This window comes from Cheilinus undulatus, linkage group 5 (assembly GCF_018320785.1).
Source record: "Cheilinus undulatus linkage group 5, ASM1832078v1, whole genome shotgun sequence".
In the NCBI taxonomy this organism is placed as follows: Eukaryota; Metazoa; Chordata; class Actinopteri; order Labriformes; family Labridae; genus Cheilinus; species Cheilinus undulatus.
Window position 1 is genome coordinate 50548784 of NC_054869.1, and position 21400 is coordinate 50570183.

The following is a 21400-nucleotide window of genomic DNA, read 5'->3' on the forward strand; positions in this document are numbered from 1 at the left end:
TCAAATAATTGTTTAGTCATCTAAATTCAAAAATAGCTATTTTGAAAAAAAAAAAAAAACTCAGAATAAACCTTTAATTCATACATAGGGAGGGTCCCCTCCATGGATGCCGCCATCTTGGATTTTTACATGTTTCCATGGTTACATAGAGGAAAAAAGGAAAAAAGGATAAATAAAGTTATTGTATTGTATTGAATTCACATTACAGATACACATTAAATTCAACTGGTTGCCACAGTTTCCAGCAGAGAAATGCGATCTAGAACCCACTTCTAGATGTTGATATTCGGTTTTACACACTGCAGCTTTAATTACACTGTTGCCCCTTTGGACCAATTTTGCCAAATTTGAAGACATAAAAGAGCTTCAAATAGTCACAAAAGAGCCACACGTGGAGCATCGCTGCTCTAAAATATCTCTGTTGAAAAGATGTCCTTGATAACAAAATAATCCAAATTAACGTTGAATGCCAGATCAGAGAAAATAAACATCTGAGTGTTTATCTTATAGTTTCAGAAATAAAACATCAGATTAAATCGTGACTTTGTGAAGCCTGAGGCTCAGCTCAGTCTTTAGTTTTAAAGTACTTCTCAAACACACTTAAGAGAGCAATTATCCTCACATGTTATTTGCTGTGGGTGAGTGGGATTTCATGAGATCTCATTCCACTGAGGTTACATCAGAACATACCATAAAGAAGAGCGGGGGGGGGGTCAACATGCAGCAACTAGAAGATAGAAGTCTGCTGGCTCAGAGACAAACCTTAAAGCTGTAGCAGAAAGATCCTGTCAGGCTGCAGAGGTATATACTTGCAGGAACATCAGCAGTAAAGACACATCAGAGTGTGCCCTCTGAGTCTGGAGAAGAGGAGATCCTGTCACCATGAAGTCTGGGGCTTTCTTCATCCTCTTCTTCTCTGCAGTCCATGCTGGTCTGCTGAGAAAAAGACACACCTGCCCACAGGTGTGCGATGCCTCTCAGTGCCCTTTACCTCCGCAGGCCTGTTATTATGGCCAGGTGAAGGACGCGTGTGGCTGCTGTGCGGTGTGTGCGGCCGGGGAGGGAGAAGCATGTGGGACTGCTGGACGTCTCACCTGTGGAGAAGGACTGGTGTGTGACTCTGTACCGGGGAGGCTCGGTAGGCCCCACGGCTACTGCGTATGCGCCACCTCCGGCCAGGTGTGCGGCAGTGACGGCAGGACTTACCCCAGCATCTGTCGCCTGAGAGCCGAGATCAAGAGAGCCGAGCTCGGTGAAATCCCCCCGGTTATTTTGATCCAGAGAGGAGCATGTGATTCAGGTGTGAGCCTCCGGACTGCTTTCTTTCTTTCTTTCTTTCTTTCTTTCTTTCCTTCTTTCTTTCTTTCTTTCTTTCTTTCTTTCAATATAACTCAGATGTTTGACCATTATTATTATTATTATTATTATTGTTATTATTGTTATCACTCTGGTACCCTTTGTGCAAAAAAATGCACAATTAGTTGATATTTAAAAAAAAAAAAAAAACTTTGTCCTCTTTCACACTTAATATTATCAAGTATTGTATTTTTTGTTCATTTTTGCACATTTTCAAAATTCTGTCCCAGCCACAACAATCAGCCCAACATAAATAAAGTAAACCTCTTTCATAGCGTTAATATCCCTGGTGCACAAAAATGCGCATTGAAACCCATTCAATTCAAATCAGCTTTATTCATATAGCACATTTCATACAAATGTAGGCCCCATGTACCTTATACAAGATAAAAACAAACAGTAAAAGCAATAAAAACTTGAACACCCCCCCCACACACACACAAACACCCCCACCCCCACCCCACACACACATAGGCACAGAATACACATATACAATACAGCTTATGTTGTTCTTTCTTTCAGCAAATCCCTGTAATCCAACAGTTAAAGGCAGGAGAGAAAAGCAGTGTTTTTCAGAGCGCTCCTACAAGAGCTTCAAACCACTTCTTTTGATCTACTGTATATGCCATTAAGGCATGAATCATGCATTTTCTGGTTTCTGGGCCTCATTTGAGAGTTGGGGCTTTACATTTGAGATTTTGAGATGCAGTAAAAATGGCCAACATGGGCGTCGCTATACACCCAATCCATGCCGGAAGTCCCAAGCGGAAGTTTCTTCTTCGTGTTGGACTCAGCTGCCAGTTGAGTCCGGTCAAGACTTCCAGTATGGACTGGATGTATGTCGGCCATCTTGTCTGCATCAAGGTACTTTTGTTACATTTGCACCTGGACCATTTTTTTACCCTGTGAGGTCACTTTTACCATATATGGGCGAGGGCAGGAAACACACGTTTTTTTCAAACCAGATTTCAGTGTTACACTGCCCTTCGCTCCCCTTCTCACTGACTCTCTGAGGTTTTGTTTAAGTGCAGATCAGTGTGTGAGTCTGTGAGTGTCTGTGCAATAATCAAAAAATAAGTTATCTCATTTTTATGCAGTAACTTGCAAAATAAAATGTTGTGTATTTTGCATCTAAAAATGCAGTGACATTATCAATAAAATATGGCAATTAAGGGGTTAAAAAAATTAAAATGAATGAGTATTTGACATTTATGATTAGGGCTGACCTTAAATGAGAAAAATATAATTCAATAACAGTAAAACTATTTAGAAATGTATGTTATTTATAACATGATTTAAAGGTGTGCATTTTTTGCGCAGAAGGATGAAAAACGTGAGTATTTTAGAATAACTGACCTCATAAAAAAATAATAATGAATTTTAACCAATGTTGCTACTAATCAATGACATACACCAGGCTGCAATCATCCATAAATAAGTTATTCACTTTCAGTGTAGTATCCTGAAAAAAATCAATTTGGGTTTTTTTTATAAAAAAAATTTGGTTTACATTACAAACATGGGGTTAAAGGGTTAAAAGATATGACAATTATTGAGTATTTGATATTTTTGTTAATGGCACAAGTTGATGAAACAAGGGGAAAAAAACAGTTAAAAATAAACTAATATAACTTTTTTATTTACAGTAATAACCCCCCTGCACTTTTTTGCACTAGAAGGAAAATGAGGCATCAATTTGTAGAGATACCAGAGGGTTATTATTATTATTATCATTGTTATTATTATTATTATTATTATCTCAGGGTGAATTTAACGGTCCTTCACCCACCAATAACAACGGCTAAATCCGCATCTCTGCTGAAATTCTGCAACATCTTGTTGCAACCTTTTCCCCCTATTTTAGCCACCTTTGCTATTTTTTGTTTGCCTTTCAGCCATTTTTGGCCTCTTTTTTCCTTTTTTTGCCACTTTTCACCCATCTTTACCAGTTTTGCTCCACTCACCACTACTAACCCATTCATGCCTTTTTTCTATTTTAACTTATTTTTGCTGTGTCTCACTCTCTTTTTTGGTCTCTTTTCACAATTATTCTACTCTTTTTTATCTCAGTTTCTTCTACTTTAAGCGTCCTGATCTTTGTGCACATTATGGCCTTGCTATGAAGTCTGAAAGTTCAGTGTGCTCATCCACATTGTTTACATCACCAATAAAAATGTAACTCTGTTTTTAAAAAAAAGGGGTTTACATTTTGAAAAAGGCTTTATTGTACAACAGCATGAATACATTATATTCAAGTTTTGTTGCTTTGATAAGAGTAGTTATTATACAGGTTGAAATGATATAGTGATCACAGCTTCTCTTTAAAATGGACTGTAACTTTGCTGACCTCCATGGGCCCCTTATTTGCCTTGGCCCTCTCCCCTTTATGCCCCCATTTATACTCTGATCATATTTAAAAACTACATGAAAACAGAAAAACTCAGGCGCACACACATGCACAGTGTAACTATTAGCATGCTTGGAAAAATAGAAGGGTTTTGATGAATCTCATGTTTTAAGTCAAGGTTTTAAAGGTTTCCTTGTTCTGACTTTTGTTTTGAATTTCAGCTTTTGGTAGAGGCAGGTTCCCTAAACCGTGTTTACATTTATGGTTGAAATGAGATGCAGGATCACATCTAGAATCTAGAACTGAACTTCTCTGAATTGTTGGAGAAATGTTTCAACCTCTCTGAGAGCACTCAGTCTTCATGCCCACTGAGGCAGGAGAGGGAGTCGACTAAAGACTTGTCTACACAACAGCTGGCAGCATCTGTATGTCAAAGTCCTGCGCCTGGAGCCTCAGAGAACCAAGCCGCTACAGTCAGCCCTGATGAGCAGAGCTGATCTTTGCACACAGGAAAAACAAACATTTCAAGGAGCGTCCAATCATCACATCATTGTGTTCAATTTTATTTTCATATTTAAACGTTCTCCATTTCTGCAAACACGCCCTCAGGCCATTCAATCAGCAGTACCAAGCATGCATTAAACTGCATGTTACAACAGGGAAGCGTCAACACTAAATATTGTGGTTAGATAACACCTGTGAGAGTTTAATGTTCTATACATTATCACAGCGAAGAATGTCAGGGAACACAACGCCTCAAACAACCCTGCCTCAAGGCCGTGATACTGGCCAATCAGGGCAGAGATTGTTGTTGTTTTATGTACCAAGTAAGTAAATTTCCTACCACATTTATAGAGAGGAGGCATGAGTGCTTAAAATGTTTCCATGCTTTAGCTCGGTGTCTCTAATATTGCAGGACCCACGCTGACCTTTTACCTTTACAGGCTGAGATATGTGTAACTCAAATGTCTTACCGTTCTCTGCCTCATCATTCGAGTCATGTTGCTAGTGTTGGAGCTCTGGGCCGCTGCAGTCGTACGCGCCGCCCCATGCTCCCTCAGTCGGTAGCATTCAGTAGTCTCCATGGCAGTTACTGGCAGATGTTAGCTTGTAAGCTAGCCAGGAGTTGTAGTTGAGACTGAGGTCTTCTTTTCACCTTTTTGGAGTTTTTCTTGATGGAAATTTCCCGTTCTTTCCCTCAAAGGTGTCCTGGACCATCCATCCTCTTTGCTTTCACAGGTTTCAACTTTTGTCGTCAACTTAATTGTGAAATAACTCTACAAGTCCAAGATTTAACTCGAGAGTGCATCTTTCTTGCTACCAACTGCTCTGGTTGCCCGGCAACAAACCATGATGATCAGATCATCCTTTTTCCTGGCACAAACAAATGTTTTCGTCTTCTTTTTTTAAAATAAACATTGTTTTGGTGTAATTGACACCATGGAATGGTTACCACCAAGCCAAACACTGCCTTGTTGGCAAGCCAAACTTCAGTGGGAGGGTTTTAGTAGAGGATGGGACTGTCAGCATGTAAGTGCTGTGGTTTACGTTTGTATTAGATGTGGAGTCTGAGCTGTATTGAAAAATTATATTCCAGCAGGTTTCTGCTTGTCCAGGAGAAACTCCGTGGTAGACAGCATGGCAGGGTAGAGAAAAATGGTATAAATGGGCGGGAAGTGACCAAATAATGAGTTAAAAGTGGCAAAAATGTCGCAAAAAATGAGTGAAAAGTGACTAAAATGGGCAAAAATCAGAAAAAGGTGGGAAAAATGGGCAAAAAGTAGCATTTATTTGCAAACTCAGCTTAAATGGGCGAGAAGTGGCATAAAGGGGCAAAAAAAATGCAAAAAGCAGGATAAAGGTGTCTGAAGGGAAGAAAAGTGACAAAAAAAACGTCAAAAATGGGCTTAAAGAGGCAAACACTGGGAGAAAAGTGGCAAAAGAAGGCAGAAAGTGGCAAGAATGGGTGAAAAGTGGTAAAAAAAAGAGTTAGGGGTGGCAAAGATGGTCCAAAAATGAGTGAAAAGTAGCTACAATGGGCAAAAATCAGAAAACAAGGTGCAAAAAATGGGTATAAAGCACAAGTAAGTGGCAAAATGGGACATAAGTCACATTTTATGCAAGAGCTTAAATGGGTGAAAAGGGGCAAAAAGGTGAAAAAGGGGAAAAAATCTCAAAAAGCAGGAGAAAAGTGGCAAAAAGAAGTGGCAAAAATGGGCTTAAAGAGGCAAACACTGGGAGAAAAGTGGCAAAAAAAGGGCATAAAGTGGCAAAAATGGGCGTAAAGTGCCAAAAAAAAAATGAGTAACAGGTTGTGAAAATAGTCAAAAAGTGGAAAAACGTGGAAAATAATGAGTGAAAGTGGTAAAATGGGCAAAAATCTGGAAAAAGGTGCAAAAAATGGGCAAAAAGCATGAATAAGTGGCGAAATGGGAAATTTGTCACATTTAATGAGAAGGGCAGCTTAAATGGGCAAAAAATTGCCAAAAAAAAAAAAAAGGTGCCAAAAAGGGGTAAAAATTGCAAAAAGCAAGATAAAAGTGTCAAAAAGAAGTGTCAAAAATGGGCTTCAGAAGCAAACACTAGGAGAAAAGTGGAAAAAAGGACAGAAAGTGGCAAAAATGGTCCAAAAGTGGCAAAGACGTGGAGAAAAACTGAGTGAAAAAGTGACTAAAATGGGCAAAAATCTGAAAAAAGTGCAAAAATTGACAAAATGCATGAATAAGTGGCAAAATGGGAAATTAGGCGCATTTAATGCGAAAGACAGCTTAAATGGGTGAGAAATAGCAAAAAAGGGGGAAAAATTGCAAAAAGCAGGATAAAAGTGCCAAGAATTGGCCAAAAGTCGAAAAATGGAATTAAAGTAACAAAAAAATACAAATAATGGCAATGGAAATATGCAGACAAAAAATAAGAGTTTGACAAGTAAAGCCTTCTGTGTAAGTGTGGGAAACAAACTGATTAATGACTTTCAATGGATGATTTCTGAGATAAAATTTTCCTTTTTAAGGTTTTCTGCGGGAATGATATTCCAAATGAGGACATAAAATAGCCATTTAATGACTTTGAAAAATAAGTGTTGAATTTTTTATGGCAAATTTTACTGATTAAAAAAATCCGATTTGACAGAGCTAACCTGTTATTTATGATCCTCTGTCCCCAAAGGAATGCAACATCCAGGAAGTAACCGCTACAAATTTAACTTCATTGCTGACGTGGTGGATAAGATCGTCCCAGCTGTGGTGCATCTGGAGCTTTTCCAGAGGTAAAACTAAAAAGCAGCCTCATCTTCTCTGCCAACAGATTAAAAGGAGATCATGCATCTTTCTCTTCCTGTCTTTTCAGGGATCCGTTCTCTAGTGAGGAGGTCTCTGTGTCCAGTGGCTCTGGGTTTATAGTGTCAGAGGATGGATGGATTGTCACAAATGCTCACGTACTCACCAACAAGCAGCGCATAAAGGCAGAGCTGAAGAGCGGTCTGCAGTACGATGCTTCAGTCAAGGATGTGGACCAAAAGATAGACATTGCACTCATCAAAATTGAACCAGATGTGAGTATCTTCCCTCCTCAGCTTACAAGAGCTTCTAGACCAGCGGTTTTCAAACTTTTTTCACCCAAGGCACACTAAGGTTAAGCCAAAATCTCAAGGCACACCACATTTAAATCAATACAGAAAAAAGTTTTTAAAATAGTGTTATAGTCAAGGTGGCCTATAAGGGGAGAGCTTTGTGGGGTCCAGCCAACTGGGGGATCATGGAGATGGCAAAAGTTGACTAAAGGTGGCAAAACAAAGCCAGAAATGGGTGAAAATTGGTAAAAAAAAAAAAAAAGAAAAAAAAAAAAAAAGAAAGAAAGAAAGAAAAAAGAAAAAAAAGTGGCCAACAATGGGTTGAAATGGGCAAAACTTGTAGAGAGTGGCAAAATAGTGGCAAAAATGGGTTACAAGTGGCCTAAAAAGCTAAAAAGTTGGTAAAAATTGGTTAAAAGTGGTTAAAAAAAGGGCAAGATTGGGCAAAGAAGTGGTCAAAGAAAGGCAAAAGTGGGCAAAAATTGGAAAAAAGTGCTATATATAGGTTAAAAGTGTCAAAGAGAAGGCAAAAATGGGTTACAAGTGGTCTAAAGGGTTAAATGTTGTAAAAGGGGTTGAAAGTGGAAAAAAAGGGCAAGAATGGCCAAAAATAGTGGTCAAACAAAGGTAAAAGTGGGCAAAAACTAGCAAAAAAGGTGGCATCAATAAGGGGTAAAGTTGTTAAAAAGGGGTTAAAATTGATGGGAAAATGGCCAAATAATAGCGAAATTGGGCAAAAAGTGGAGGAAAGGTCGCAAAAATGGGTAAAATGTGGCAAAAAGTTTCAAAAAAGTGGCAAAGATGGGTCAAAGGTAGTAATAAGAAGTGGCAAAAATGCTAAAAAGCAGCAAAATGTTTTAAGTTGTCAAAAGAAGTGGCAAAAATGGGTAGAAAAATTGGTTAACTTGGTTAAAAATAGCACAAATTAATAAACACCAATTCAACCCAATAATAGCTTGCCTTACTTTTCAGCTCTAAATGAGGTAACTGTTAGCCAGGATGCTAGCACGAATGCTACTGATCCAACACACACACACTGATATCATCAATAAATCACAACTGGGGTGGTCCCACTCTCTGGGTTTTTTCTGGGGGTCCAGCCAGATCTGTGGGCGGGCCTGGTTACAGTTCTTGCTATAAAGTTGTAGTAATAACGTATGGTACAAATTCCCACTGCACATGGACTTGCCTTAAAGGTGCAGTGTGTAATATTTAGCCTAGTAGCATTTAGCTGAACAAACTTGGTAAAAAAAAAAAAAGTGAAACATTTCTAAGACGGTCTATCTAAATAAGTGTTTAGTCATCTAAATTCAAAAATAGCTATTTTGAAAAAAACAACTCAGAATTAAACCTTCAATTCATACATAGGGAAGGTCCCCTCCATGGATGCCACCATCTTGGATTTCTACATGTTTCCATGGTAACATAGAGGAATTCACATTACAGATACACATTAAATTCAACTAGTTGCCACAGTTTCCAGCAGAGAAATGCAATCTAGAACCCACTTCTAGATGTTGATATTCAGTTTTACACACTGCACCTTTAAGACACACTAGTGCGCACTTTCACACCATTTGAGAACCACTGGTCTAGACACCTCAGGGTGCCATCCTGTAAGCCTTATGTGCTTAGTAGAGGCCAACAATGCTTTGTTTTTTTCAAATCAGAGTATTATGTCTTTTCAAGGTCACTTTGCCATCTGATCCCACTCACATGATTAAAATATGAAGCCCTCTTCTGAACATCTTAGCGTCAAAACCTTAAGGATCTGATAAACGACGGCCCTATAGGTGAAAGTGTTTGTCTGATAATAACCAGGGAGTGGTGACAGCTTTATCTCTCTTTGGAACATTCCTCTAAAGCTTGCTGAAAGGCAAATTTTTCATAGGGCTCCATGTCCTGAGAGATGGGGCAATATACACTGGCTGAGTATCACCCCCCCCCCCCCATCTGCAGCCTACAGAGAGGTTGCAGGCATAGACATGAAAGGGTAGTTCCATTCATGTTCAACAAACACCGTGTTAAAATCACATCACATAGATGTGTGTTTGAAGATAATCAGGGAAGCTGAACTAAAGTCCCATGGTACACTCACAGGTTAACACATCCAGAAATAACATAGTAAATCACTTTGTGGTTATGATCCATTTCCAGACATTACTCTGATCCAAGTTAACTTTATTCAAGCAGCACTATCACACGTCTGCACAGCTGTCTCTTAAGACTGCTAGCCATAAATAAAGGCCTCGATGGGCTAGATGCAAAGAGCTGCTTATTCTTTAAATCAGTGTTGCTAGTTGTGGCAAATCATATCACCTGTTGCAAGGTCAAAAGCCCACGCTACACCTGGACTAGCTAACGTAAGCTGTGTCATTGTTCAGCTTAACTAGGGGTGTAACTTAGAAACCAAAATATTGTGGTAGATTTTCAACATCCATTAAAGGGGACATATTGTGCAAAAATCTCCTTCTCAGGCTTCTCTAACAAAAATAAACTCAGCACAAAAAGTAAGGAAATTTGTGTTTGGTAGATTATTTCTTTGTTGTAACAATACTTCTCGGTAATAAGTCTTATACCGCTGGAAAGCCTGTCTATTACCCTTTTAAATGATGCCACATTTGTAAGGAACATGCATTTGTGAGATGAGCAGCAGAGCTGAGTATGTGGGTTTGTCCATGAAAATCTGCCATATCTTCTCTGCCAATGCTAAACAGCTTATTTTTCTGTTGCTATTGACTCAGAAAGCCAGAATTCCTGCTTGAGTTCTGAAAACAAAATCAGTTCCTTTTATAATAAAACATTTTTTTCAGCTGCAAACATCTTTGTGTCCGACTCACGTGTCCCCATATCTTTGTGTGACCTCATGTAGGGTCCACTGCCTGTGCTCCGGCTGGGCCAGTCCTCAGACCTGCGCCCCGGTGAGTTCGTGGTGGCTGTGGGAAGCCCTTTCTCTTTGCAGAACACCGTGACCACCGGCATCATCAGCACCGCCCAACGCCCCGGCCTTGAGCTGGGCTTTAAGGACTCGGACATGGATTACATCCAAACTGATGCTATCATTAATGTCAGCTACATTCATGGTCATTCAAACATTCTTTATAATGCATCTCATTGGACAGTTTGTTACTTTCCAACATTATGAATGTATTTTTTTATTCTCCTGCTTTTTCACAGTACGGAAACTCTGGTGGACCACTGGTAAACCTGGTAAGTTGATTCTAAGGACTATAATTTTACTGCCCAGAACGAAGGCACCATTTCATTTAATAAAAACTACGATCTGCTAAAGAACACCAGTTAACACAGTTAACATGATCACATATTAAACCATAACATCCGCAAAGCTTCAAACACTTTAGCTAGCTCAGTGGTTCTCAACTTTTTCAGCCCAGGACCCCAAAAATAAAGTGCAAGAGACTGGAGACCCCCACTGTACCTGAAGGTGTTTGAACACAGCCATACACATTCAAGAATAGTCATGTGCAGACAAGGCCGCCTATAATATAGGGGAGAGCTCTAACCTGAAAAATAACCACTCTTACCTAAGCAAGTGTATATTTTTATTCATTTGTGTGGTAGATAGCCTTATTAAAAGTGGGTTTAAATCTGTTTTGTTAAAAACAGAAATAAAATGGGTTAAAAACGGCTAGAATAGGTTAATAATGGCAAAAAATGGTGGGAAAGGTGGTGAAACTGGATTTTAAAAGTAGCAGAAATTGGTTAGAAGTGGCAAAAATGTGATAAAATTGGCAAATAATAAGCAAAAAGTGGCAAAAATTGGTTAAAGTGTCAGAAACGGGCATAGATAGTGGTGAGGGGAATTAAAAAGTGGCTGAATTGACTTTGAATTGGCAAAAATTGGTGGAAAATTTGGTGAAATGGGATGAAAAATTGATATAAACTCACAAAAGGGTTAACTAAGACAGAAAAATTGGCAAAAATTGGCAGAAATGGGTTAAACTGGTAAAAATTAGTATATCAAATCATGAAATGTGGTTAAAATGTGGTTAAAATGTGGTTAAAATGTCGTAAAAAGTGGTTAATAGAGGCAATAAAAGGTCAACAGAGGTGACAATAGGTGCAACTTGGCAGGACTTGGTTTAGAAGTGGCGAGAACAGGCAGAAAAACGTGTTCGATTGGGTTTTAAGTTGCAAAAATGTGTTAAAATTGGTGGGAAAAAGTGATGAAAACTGGTTAAAATTTAGTAAACATGGTGTAAAGTGGTAACACTGAAATTTAAAAAATATTCTTAGTTTTTTAGGGCATCTTGCGACCCCCTCTCAGTGTCTTGCGACCCCCAACATTGAGAACCACTGAGCTAGCTAACCTGCACTCTTTAGCCATCTCAAAATGCAAAGTGGGATTATACCCTGCCCTTGCTGGTTTTTGCTTTTTTTTAAATATTGCAGTGTAAAGAGAAAATGAGCCATCAATGCCCTATTTTACCAGCTGAATCAGAGCAAAGCAAATAAAGATTTAGAATCTCATACAGTACTGTGGACCAGACACGATTATGGAGGCCTCTCTTCACTTAAAATACAGCTCTGTCTCTGGAAGAGAACAGCTGCAGAACATGAAGTTGGTTATCAATTCACTTTTTTATCTTATTTATTTATTTATTTTAAGATTTATTTTTGGGCTTTTCATGCCTTTATTCTATAGAGGAGGCGAGTGGATAGAGTTAGAAACAGGAGAGAGTGGGGAGAGACATGCAGCAAAGGGCCACAGGCCGGATTTGGACCTGGGCTGCCCGCGTACATGGTTAGCGCCTAAGACCGTAGACCGAATTATCGTCCACAAAACTTTAGGCTGTTAGTAAAATTTAAGCACTCTTAACTGAGAATATGAGAGTATGATATAAGTTTGATGACGCATTGGTCACTCAACACACTTAATTTGTCTTAGTTAAAGCTGTGAAATTAATTCTAACAGCTAAAACCACAGTTCTTTATTTCTTTAACAGGATGGAGATGTTATTGGCATAAATACTCTGAAAGTGGCAGCAGGAATTTCATTTGCCATCCCTGCAGACAGAATACGACAGTTCCTCGCCGAGTCCTACGACAGAAAAGTCAGCGGTGAGCAGGATCATTTTAGTCTAGGTGGCTGTTGCAGATATAAGAAAATCCAATAATGACTACATTATATCATTTATTCATTTAAATATGCTATTTATGCTCTCATTTTCCCTAGGTAAAGCAGCTCAAAAAAAGAAATACATTGGTGTCCGAATGCTGCAGCTTTCAGCAACGTAAGTAAATGTCAAAAGAAATATTTCATCTTTAGTGCCTGTCAAATGAGAACAGGCGGGGAACGCCAAAGACTGGTCGCCAGCCAATCACAGTGGTGGTGGGAGAAAGCTGGAGAGAACCTACGCATGCACGGGAAGAACATGCAAACTCTGTGCAGAAAGGCCCTGGCCGGGAAGCGAACCAGGAACCTTCTAGTTGCAAAGCAACACCACTGCACCGCCGTGCAGACCACCTGTCAAATTACAGTAAAAATAAATCAGTCAGTCAATCAATCAATCACTAAAAAATAGAGGTGGGCAGTAAACCTGTATTAATACTGTCACTGGTAAAATTTTGTCACAGAAAGGATTTCTGCAACAAATGCCTACATTGTGCTGTGATGCATGTGCGAGGCATATGCGCTCCAACAGCTGGTGGAGAGAGTGATTCTTCCTCTTACAACGGCATAAACAACCGTTTAAAAGTCTATTTTAACATATGGCTTTCTTTTCTAAGTCCACAGCGAGTCAAAGATCCAGGCTGCGATGTTAAATGAGCTCAGAAAAGCTGCTGTAAACTGGCCGTATTCTCCGGTACGGCAGCCAGGGGTTAGGGGTTAGGGGTTAAACACAATACTTCCGTCAAGCTCTTCAAAATAAAAGTCCGCGGCTGTTATTTTTCTGGAACGCTTTTATTGTGAACGCCTTCACTAGGAAACGTGTTCAAGTCATTAGCAGCTTAACACACCTCATCAGGTTAGAGATGAAATGTGAAACTTGGAGTGCAGTTGGACAGAAGTAAACCCAGAGAGAATGAAAAAAAAATAAAACATGTTTTCTGTGTTCCTATACTTAGACATAAATTGAGTATGCCATCAAAGGCTTGTTTTAAGGGGAGAAGGGGGTTAATAACACTTGAATTTGAATTAAAAAGCATTATCTCCTTTTAATTTTGTAATACCGTGATATAATACCGTTATTGTCAAAGGCAAGAAAAATACGTGATATGATTTTTAGGCCATATCGCCCAGGCCTACTAAAAAATTGTTTTAAACCCAAAAAGAGGCACAGCTTACTAAGGTCACTTTTTGCATGGATGTTTCTTCCTTTTGCACAGCCAGAAAAGTCCTACATTACAGGCTACATTTCACATATTTCAGGTGTGGTTCCCAGGATGCTTCTTGAGCTGCAATTTTGCCTTTTTTTGAGTAAATGTTCCAAAAACCGCAGCGATATTGCTCACATCTTTTAGTGCATCTCTGTAACAGGACAATCACAACAATTGAAAGTGCAGAAAGCCTTCATGGAGCTGTCGCTGACTGGTTTAACCCATGTTTTTTATACTTCCCATTCCTTGTTGTAGCTGCAAAGACTTTTTTGTGTGCCAATGGAACAAAACCATCAGATCTGATCTGATATCGGTGTTTAATTGATAACTTTTATTTATTTATGAGATTTGGAATCTTTTGTGTAAAGGCAAATCCCCTTAGAATAGATAAATACATATAAAGTAAAATCATTATCACAGTCTACCACTCAGTCTGTGTTCCACTTGCAATAACAATTTTTCTGGCATTACTTTCTGAGCACGATTTTGTCTGAGTAGGATGAGACTGATTTTAAATTCCTTCTAATCCAGTGGTGTCCAAACTATGGCCTGGGGGCCATATGTGGCCCACGGCCCATTTTTGATTGGCTCCCAATTCTTTAAATCAAGTGAAATATGACCCTGAATAGATTGGAAGAATGGATTACAGCAGCAGATAACAGATGTTCCCGGGGCAGAGCCAATGGTAACCATAGCTGACTGAGGCCCCCTAAAATCTGATTAGCCTCTCCAAAAACCTTAAAATGATTGGCTATTTGGCTTGTAAGCCATCAACTAGCCATTTAAGCATACCCAATCACTGAGCATATCTTAACCAACATTAGACTGGTTTTACTGACTTTAATATAGAGGTGAGATGTATTAATGTGGCCCCACCATCCTCATATATTTCTGCATGTGGCTCATAAAGGAAAAAGTTTGGACACCCTTGTTCTAATACAATGTTTGTCGTTCTTTTCCAGTTTGATCCGAGATCTCAAGGAACGTGTAAGTGAATTTCCAGATGTGAGCTTCGGCATTTACGTCTATGAAGTTTTACCTGGAACAGCTGCATACAGGTGAAAGTCAAGCCTCAGTCTCTCTAAATATGTCCTCTACAGTTCTACATTACATAGCAGTAATAATACTACAGTAGTAGTACTACATTACATAGCAGTAATAATACTACAGTAGTAGTACTACATTACATAGCAGTAATAATACTACAGTAGTAGTACTACATTACATAGCAGTAATAATACTACAGTACATTGTGCTGCAGTAATAATGCTACAGTAGTAGCGCTACATTACATAGCAGTAATAATACTACAGTAGTAGTACTACATTACATAGCATAATAAACAGTAGTAGTTCTACATTACATAGCAGTAATAATCCACAGAGTAGATACTACATTACATAGCTCAGAATAAGCTGCAGTAAACTGGTAGTACTACATTACATAGCAGTAATAATTAAGTTAGTACAATACATTACATAAGCAGTAATAATACTACAGCAGTAGTACTACATTACATAGCAGTAATAATACTACAGTAGTAGTACTACATTACATAGCAGTAATAATACCTACATCAGTAGTTCTAGAGATTACATAGCAGTAATAATACTACGGAGTGCAGTTGGACAGACATAACATAGAGAATGAAAAAGTACTACATGTTTTCTGTGTTCCTATACTTACATAAATTGAGTATGCCATCAAAGGCTTGTAGTAGTACTACATTACATAGCAGTAATAATTACAGCATTAGTTCTACATTACATAGCAGTAATAGTACTGCAGTGGTAGGCACATTACATACGTGATATGATAATAGTACCACATAGTACAACATTACATAGCAGTAAGAGGCTACAGTAGTAGTTCTACTACAGGAGTAATAGTACTGCATGGTAGTGCTACTTTTACATAGCCAGAAAAGTCCTACTACAGGCTACATTTCACATAGCAGGTAATGGTACTACAGGATGCTACATTACATAGCAATTTGCTACTGAGTAAATGTTCTACATTACATAGCAGTAATAGTACTACAGTGCATCTCTGTAACATTACATACAACAGTAATAATGCAGAAAGTAATGGAGCTACATTACATAGCAGTAATAATGTTTTAGTATACTACATTACATAGCAGTAATAATGCAAAGAGCAGTAGTACTACATTATAAACCAGTAAAATACTACAGTAGTAGTACAACATTACATTGATAATATTTATTAGTAGATTTGACATTACATAGCAGTAATAATACTACAGTGGTAGTGCTACATTACATAGATAAATAGTACATATAGTAGTACAACATTACATAGCAGTAATACCACTACAGTAGTAATGCTACATTACATAGCAGTAATAATGCTACAGTGGTAGTACTACATTATATAGCAGTAAAAATACTACAGTGAGTAGTACTACATTATATAGCAGTAAAAATACTACAGTGGTAGTGCTAAACTATTACATAGCAGTAATAATGCTACAGGTAGTTGTACATTACATAGCAGTAATAATACTACAGTAGTAGTACTACATTACATAGCAGGAATAATACTACAGCAGCAGATAACAGATGTTACATAGGGCAGAGTAATGGTACTAGCTGACTGAGGCTAAAATCTGATTACATAGCAGTAATACCTTAAAATGATTGGCTATTACATTACATCAACTAGTAATAAGCATACCCAGTAATCACTGAGCATATCTTACATAGCAGTAATAATACTGCAGTGGTACTGACTTTAATATAGCAGTAATAATGTACAATGTAGGCAACACATAGCAGTAATAATTTACTACAGTAGTAGTACTACATTACATAGCAGTAATAATATTACAGTAGTAGTTCTACATTACATAGTCGTAATAATACTACAGTAGTAGTACTACATTACATAGGTAATAATACTACAGATGTAGTTGGCATTTACATAGCAGTAATAATACTACAGCTGCATACAGTTACATAGCAGTAATAATACTGTCCTCAGTAGTACTACATTACATAGCAGTAATAATACTACAGTAGTAGTACTACATTACATAGCAGTAATAATACTACAGTAGTAGTACTACATTACATAGCAGTAATAATACTACAGTAGTAGTTCTACATTACATAGCAGTAATAATACTACAGTAGTAGTACTACATTACATAGCAGTAATAATACTACAGTAGTAGTACTACATTACATAGCAGTAATAATACTACAGTAGTAGTTCTACATTACATAGCAGTAATAATACTACAGTAGTAGTACTACATTACATAGCAGTAATAGTACTACAGTAGTAGTACTACATTACATAGCAGTAATAATACTACAGTAGTTGTACAACATTACATAGCAGTAATAATACTACAGTAGTAGTTCTACATTACATAGCAGTAATAGTACTACAGTAGTAGTACTACATTACATAGCAGTAATAGTACTACAGTAGTAGTACAACATTACATAGCAGTAATAATACTACAGTAGTAGTACTACATTACATAGCAGTAATAATACTACAGTAGTTGTACAACATTACATAGCAGTAATAATACTACAGCAGTAGTTCTACATTACATAGCAGTAATAGTACTACAGTAGTAGTACTACATTACATAGCAGTAATAGTACTACAGTAGTAGTACTACATTACATAGCAGTAATAGTACTACAGTAGTAGTACTACATTACATAGCAGTAATAGTACTACAGTAGTAGTACAACATTACATAGCAGTAATAATACTACAGTAGTAATACTACATTACATAGCAGTAATAATACTACAGTAGTAATACTACATTACATAGCAGTAATAATACTACAGTAGTAGTACTACATTATATAGCAGTAAAAATACTACAGTAGTAGTACAACATTACATAGCAGTAATAATACTACAGTAGTAGTACAACATTACATAGCAGTAATAATACTACAGTAGTAGTTCTACATTACATAGCAGTAATAATACTACAGTAGTAGTACTACATTACATAGCAGTAATAATACTACAGTAGTAGTACTACATTATATAGCAGTAATAATACTACAGTAGTAGTACTACATTACATAGCAGTAATAATACTACAGTAGTAGTACAACATTACATAGCAGTAATAATACTACAGTAGTAGTACTACATTACATAGCAGTAATAATACTACAGTAGTAGTACTACATTAAATAGCAGTAATAATACTACAGTAGTAGTACTACATTACATAGCAGTAATAGTACTACAGTAGTAGTACTACATTACATAGCAGTAATAATACTACAGTAGTAGTACTACATTAAATAGCAGTAATAATACTACAGTAGTAGTACAACATTACATAGCAGTAATAGTACTACAGTAGTAGTACTACATTACATAGCAGTAATAATACTACAGTAGTAGTACTACATTACATAGCAGTAATAATACTACAGTAGTAGTACTACATTACATAGCAGTAATAATACTACAGTAGTAGTACTACATTACATAGCAGTAATAATACTACAGTAGTAGTACTACATTACCTAGCAGTAATAATACTACAGTAGGACAACTAAATTCCCTAGACTTTTTAGTACTACAGTAGTAGTACTACATTACATAGCAGTAATAATACTACAGTAGTAGTACTACATTACATAGCAGTAATAATACTACAGTAGTAGTACAACATTACATAGCAGTAATAATACTACAGTAGTAGTACTACATTACATAGCAGTAATAATACTACAGTAGTAGTACAACATTACATAGCAGTAATAATACTACAGTAGTAGTACTACATTACATAGCAGTAATAATACTACAGTAGTAGTACTACATTACATAGCAGTAATAATACTACAGTAGTAGTACTACATTACATAGCAGTGACCGGTACAGAGTTAAGGGTTTTCCACAGTTATTTTGTTGACCGGGTCACACACATCAGAGGTTCTCTGTCACCTGCAGGGACATTTCAACACAAACGTGAACTTTCTTCTGCTTTCAGAAAAACTTTAAAGCTTTAAAACACCTGCTCAGCACAAACCTTTTTTTAAATTTTAATTTCACTTTTTTATCGGAGATAAAGTGAAAATACATACTCGGAACAGTAACAAGAAAACAACAAACACACACAAAAAATACAGAACAAACATTATTATGGCCTTGGTGTTGAATAATCTGTGGTGTGATAAGGTGTCCTGGCTTATACAGTATTTATTATTCCAGTCTTGTAGGTTAAGGGGAAAAGGGGACGGCTATAAAGAAAGTACAGTTATCCTAAAAAACAATAAAGAAAAAAAGAGAGCAGTGAAATAATTAGACTGGCAATTACATCAGAAATAAAAATAAATACATAATTAATAATAACAGATTAAATAATAGATTTGATAATAAATTGGATAATACTCATGAGGTAAATTATAATGATAGTAATTATCTGCACAAATTTGCACAGGCACCACACCAGCTGTTGTTCCCTTTGGGAAAGTCTCCTGAAGCAGATCAGGATGATACTGAGCTAGAGATTTTTTAGGACCTGGGTTTTATTAAATGTAAGAGTAGCTGCCTCTGGATATATATATGTATTTTTATGATTATCTGATTTCATTCTGAGGGTTTTTCTAAAAGCCTGAGTTTTGGACAGTCCAAAAATGTGTGTAAATCCCCCAACTGTCCACAACCTCTCCAGCACAGCTCAGATTGTTGTTGTTTCTGTCTGTAGATGACATGAACACTTCTTCTGTTTTAGGAGTTTCACAACCGTTAACCCCTTCTCCTTTTCTGAAGATAGCTTCTTAGTTGTAAATATTTGTACAAGTCTTGTGACTTTCTATGGATAATTTCTGAGGTCAAAATTTTCTTTTTTTTAAAGTTTTCTGGGGGCATAATATTTCAAATTAAGACATAAAAGAGCCACAAATCATCACGTAAGAGCCACATGTGGCTCAGGAGCCATGGGTTGAGTGTCACTGCTCTATGGGGTTTAGGTCTGGAGATTGACTTGCCCAGTCTAAAACCTTCCACCTCTTGCCACTGATGAACTCCTTAGATGTGAATACCTGGAAATGAAAGCTAAAATGTTGACCTCTTGTTTCATATTAATCTTTTTGTGTCAAACCCAAATGTTTTAGTCTACAGCAAATATTAAGGAATTGGGCCCACCGTTCCAATAATTTTGGAGAGGAGTATAAACATGGTCGACTTAGAAAGAAAAAAAAAAAACATTTGTAGATGCGTTTGACCATTCATAAAGCTGCTGTGTATCACAGCTTTGGATTGAGAACTGGCTGTAAACTTGGGCAGAATTAAATTCAATATATATTTCCTTCAGCATTAATAAAGTATCTATCTATTCTCAGAATGTAACAAACAAACCAACCACGTTTTTACTGTTAACATCATGCAAACATCGGACAAAATTTGAGTTTTGAGTCCTAACAACGATAAATAATTTATTCTGTTGTATCTCAACAGCGCTGGCATGCTGGAACATGACGTCATCATTGGCATCAACGGCCGGGCTGTCCACACCACACAGGAAGTCAGTGACGCCATCCACAGTAGCACAGCAGTGTCAGTGCTGGTGAGACGAAGGGAAAAAGACATTACACTTACGGTCATTCCTGAAGAGATCAGCTGATACCACAGACAGTAAATGGACTTTGATGTCCCAAGCTCATGGAAAGCCCTCCAACAAACTCTGGAGATCGACGTTCCCTCTCTCTCAGAGGTCACTTCATGTAAATTCATCTGCCTTTATCCCAGTGTTGCTGCTCTCAATGATTACCTCCGCCAAGGTTATGTGATCAGCAGGGTTTCTTAGTTTGTTTGTTAGCAACATAACTCAAAAAGTTATGAACAGATTTTAATGAAATTTTTAGGAAATGTCAGAAATGGCATGAGGAAGAACTGATTAGATTTTGGGACTGATCCGGATCACCGTCTGGATCCAGGAATTTTTTAAAGGATTCGTTACTATTGAGAGATAGGGCTAATGGCGGAGATCTGTGCTCTCAGAGTGCTTTTCTAGTTGTTTCTATATTCTATGTTTTATTGTGCTGTGGTTTTAATGTGCTTGGAAATGAGGGAAACCTCAATTCCTTTTGAGAATAAAGGTTTGAAATGTGCTTTTTCTCTACTGAAAAAAAACCCCAGATTTTTCTGATGGGCTCAGGTTTGTGAGTACAAACAAAGCTATGTTTGTTCCTCTAAGGCAGTGATACTGAACGCGTGGCTCCTGAGCCACATGTGGCTCTTATTTGATGATTTGTGGCTCTTTTATGTCTTAATTTGAAATAATACTCCACCAGAAAACATTTAAAGGGGAAACTGTGCTCAGAAATCAATCATTTATCAGTTTGTTTCCCACACATATACATCTGGCTTTAATTGTCAACCTTTATTTTTTTATCTATTTATTTCCATTGCCCTAATTTGCAATTTTTTTGTCCCTCTTTTCCCATTTTTTGCCACTGTACATCAGTTTTTACTGCTTTCAGCCCACTTTCAATACTTTATTTAGCCCCTTTTTGCCATTTTTACACTTTTTTTAACCAGTTTTTGCCTCTTTTATCCTGCTTTTAGCAATTTTTCCCCCTTTTTTGGCCACTTCCCCTCCATTTTTGCCCCCCTTTACTGGTTTCTGCCCATTTTTCCCACCTTCTTGCTATTTTTTTTACCAGTTTTAGTCACTTTTTGTTCCATTTTTGCCTTTTTTTGACCATTTTTGCCACCTGTAACTAATGTTTTTGTTACATCTCACCAATTTTTGCCACTCTCTGCTGT

At 37.4% G+C, this 21400-nt stretch overlaps 1 protein-coding gene across 1 annotated transcript; it reads left to right on the forward strand.

Annotated features, from left to right (window-relative positions):
- The first annotated feature begins 882 nt into the window (after positions 1–882).
- On the forward strand, positions 883–20255 carry htra4 (HtrA serine peptidase 4). The gene is made up of 9 exons (XM_041787450.1): positions 883–1300; positions 6869–6968; positions 7049–7253; positions 10144–10338; positions 10449–10481; positions 12239–12353; positions 12469–12526; positions 14576–14671; positions 20090–20255. The coding sequence occupies exons 1-9, from the start codon at positions 883–885 to the stop codon at positions 20253–20255; spliced, it is 1386 nt and encodes a 461-aa protein (XP_041643384.1).
- Positions 20256–21400: the final 1145 nt, after the last annotated feature.

Bases quoted from the DNA above. Each gene is read 5' to 3' on its own strand.
- htra4 (XM_041787450.1), top strand. From the start codon at position 883: ATGAAGTCTGGGGCTTTCTTCATCCTCTTCTTCTCTGCAGTCCATGCT. The intron at 6,969-7,048 runs GTAAAACTAAAA...CTGTCTTTTCAG, and splicing joins CATCTGGAGCTTTTCCAGAG to GGATCCGTTCTCTAGTGAGG. The intron at 12,354-12,468 runs GTGAGCAGGATC...CATTTTCCCTAG, and splicing joins CTACGACAGAAAAGTCAGCG to GTAAAGCAGCTCAAAAAAAG.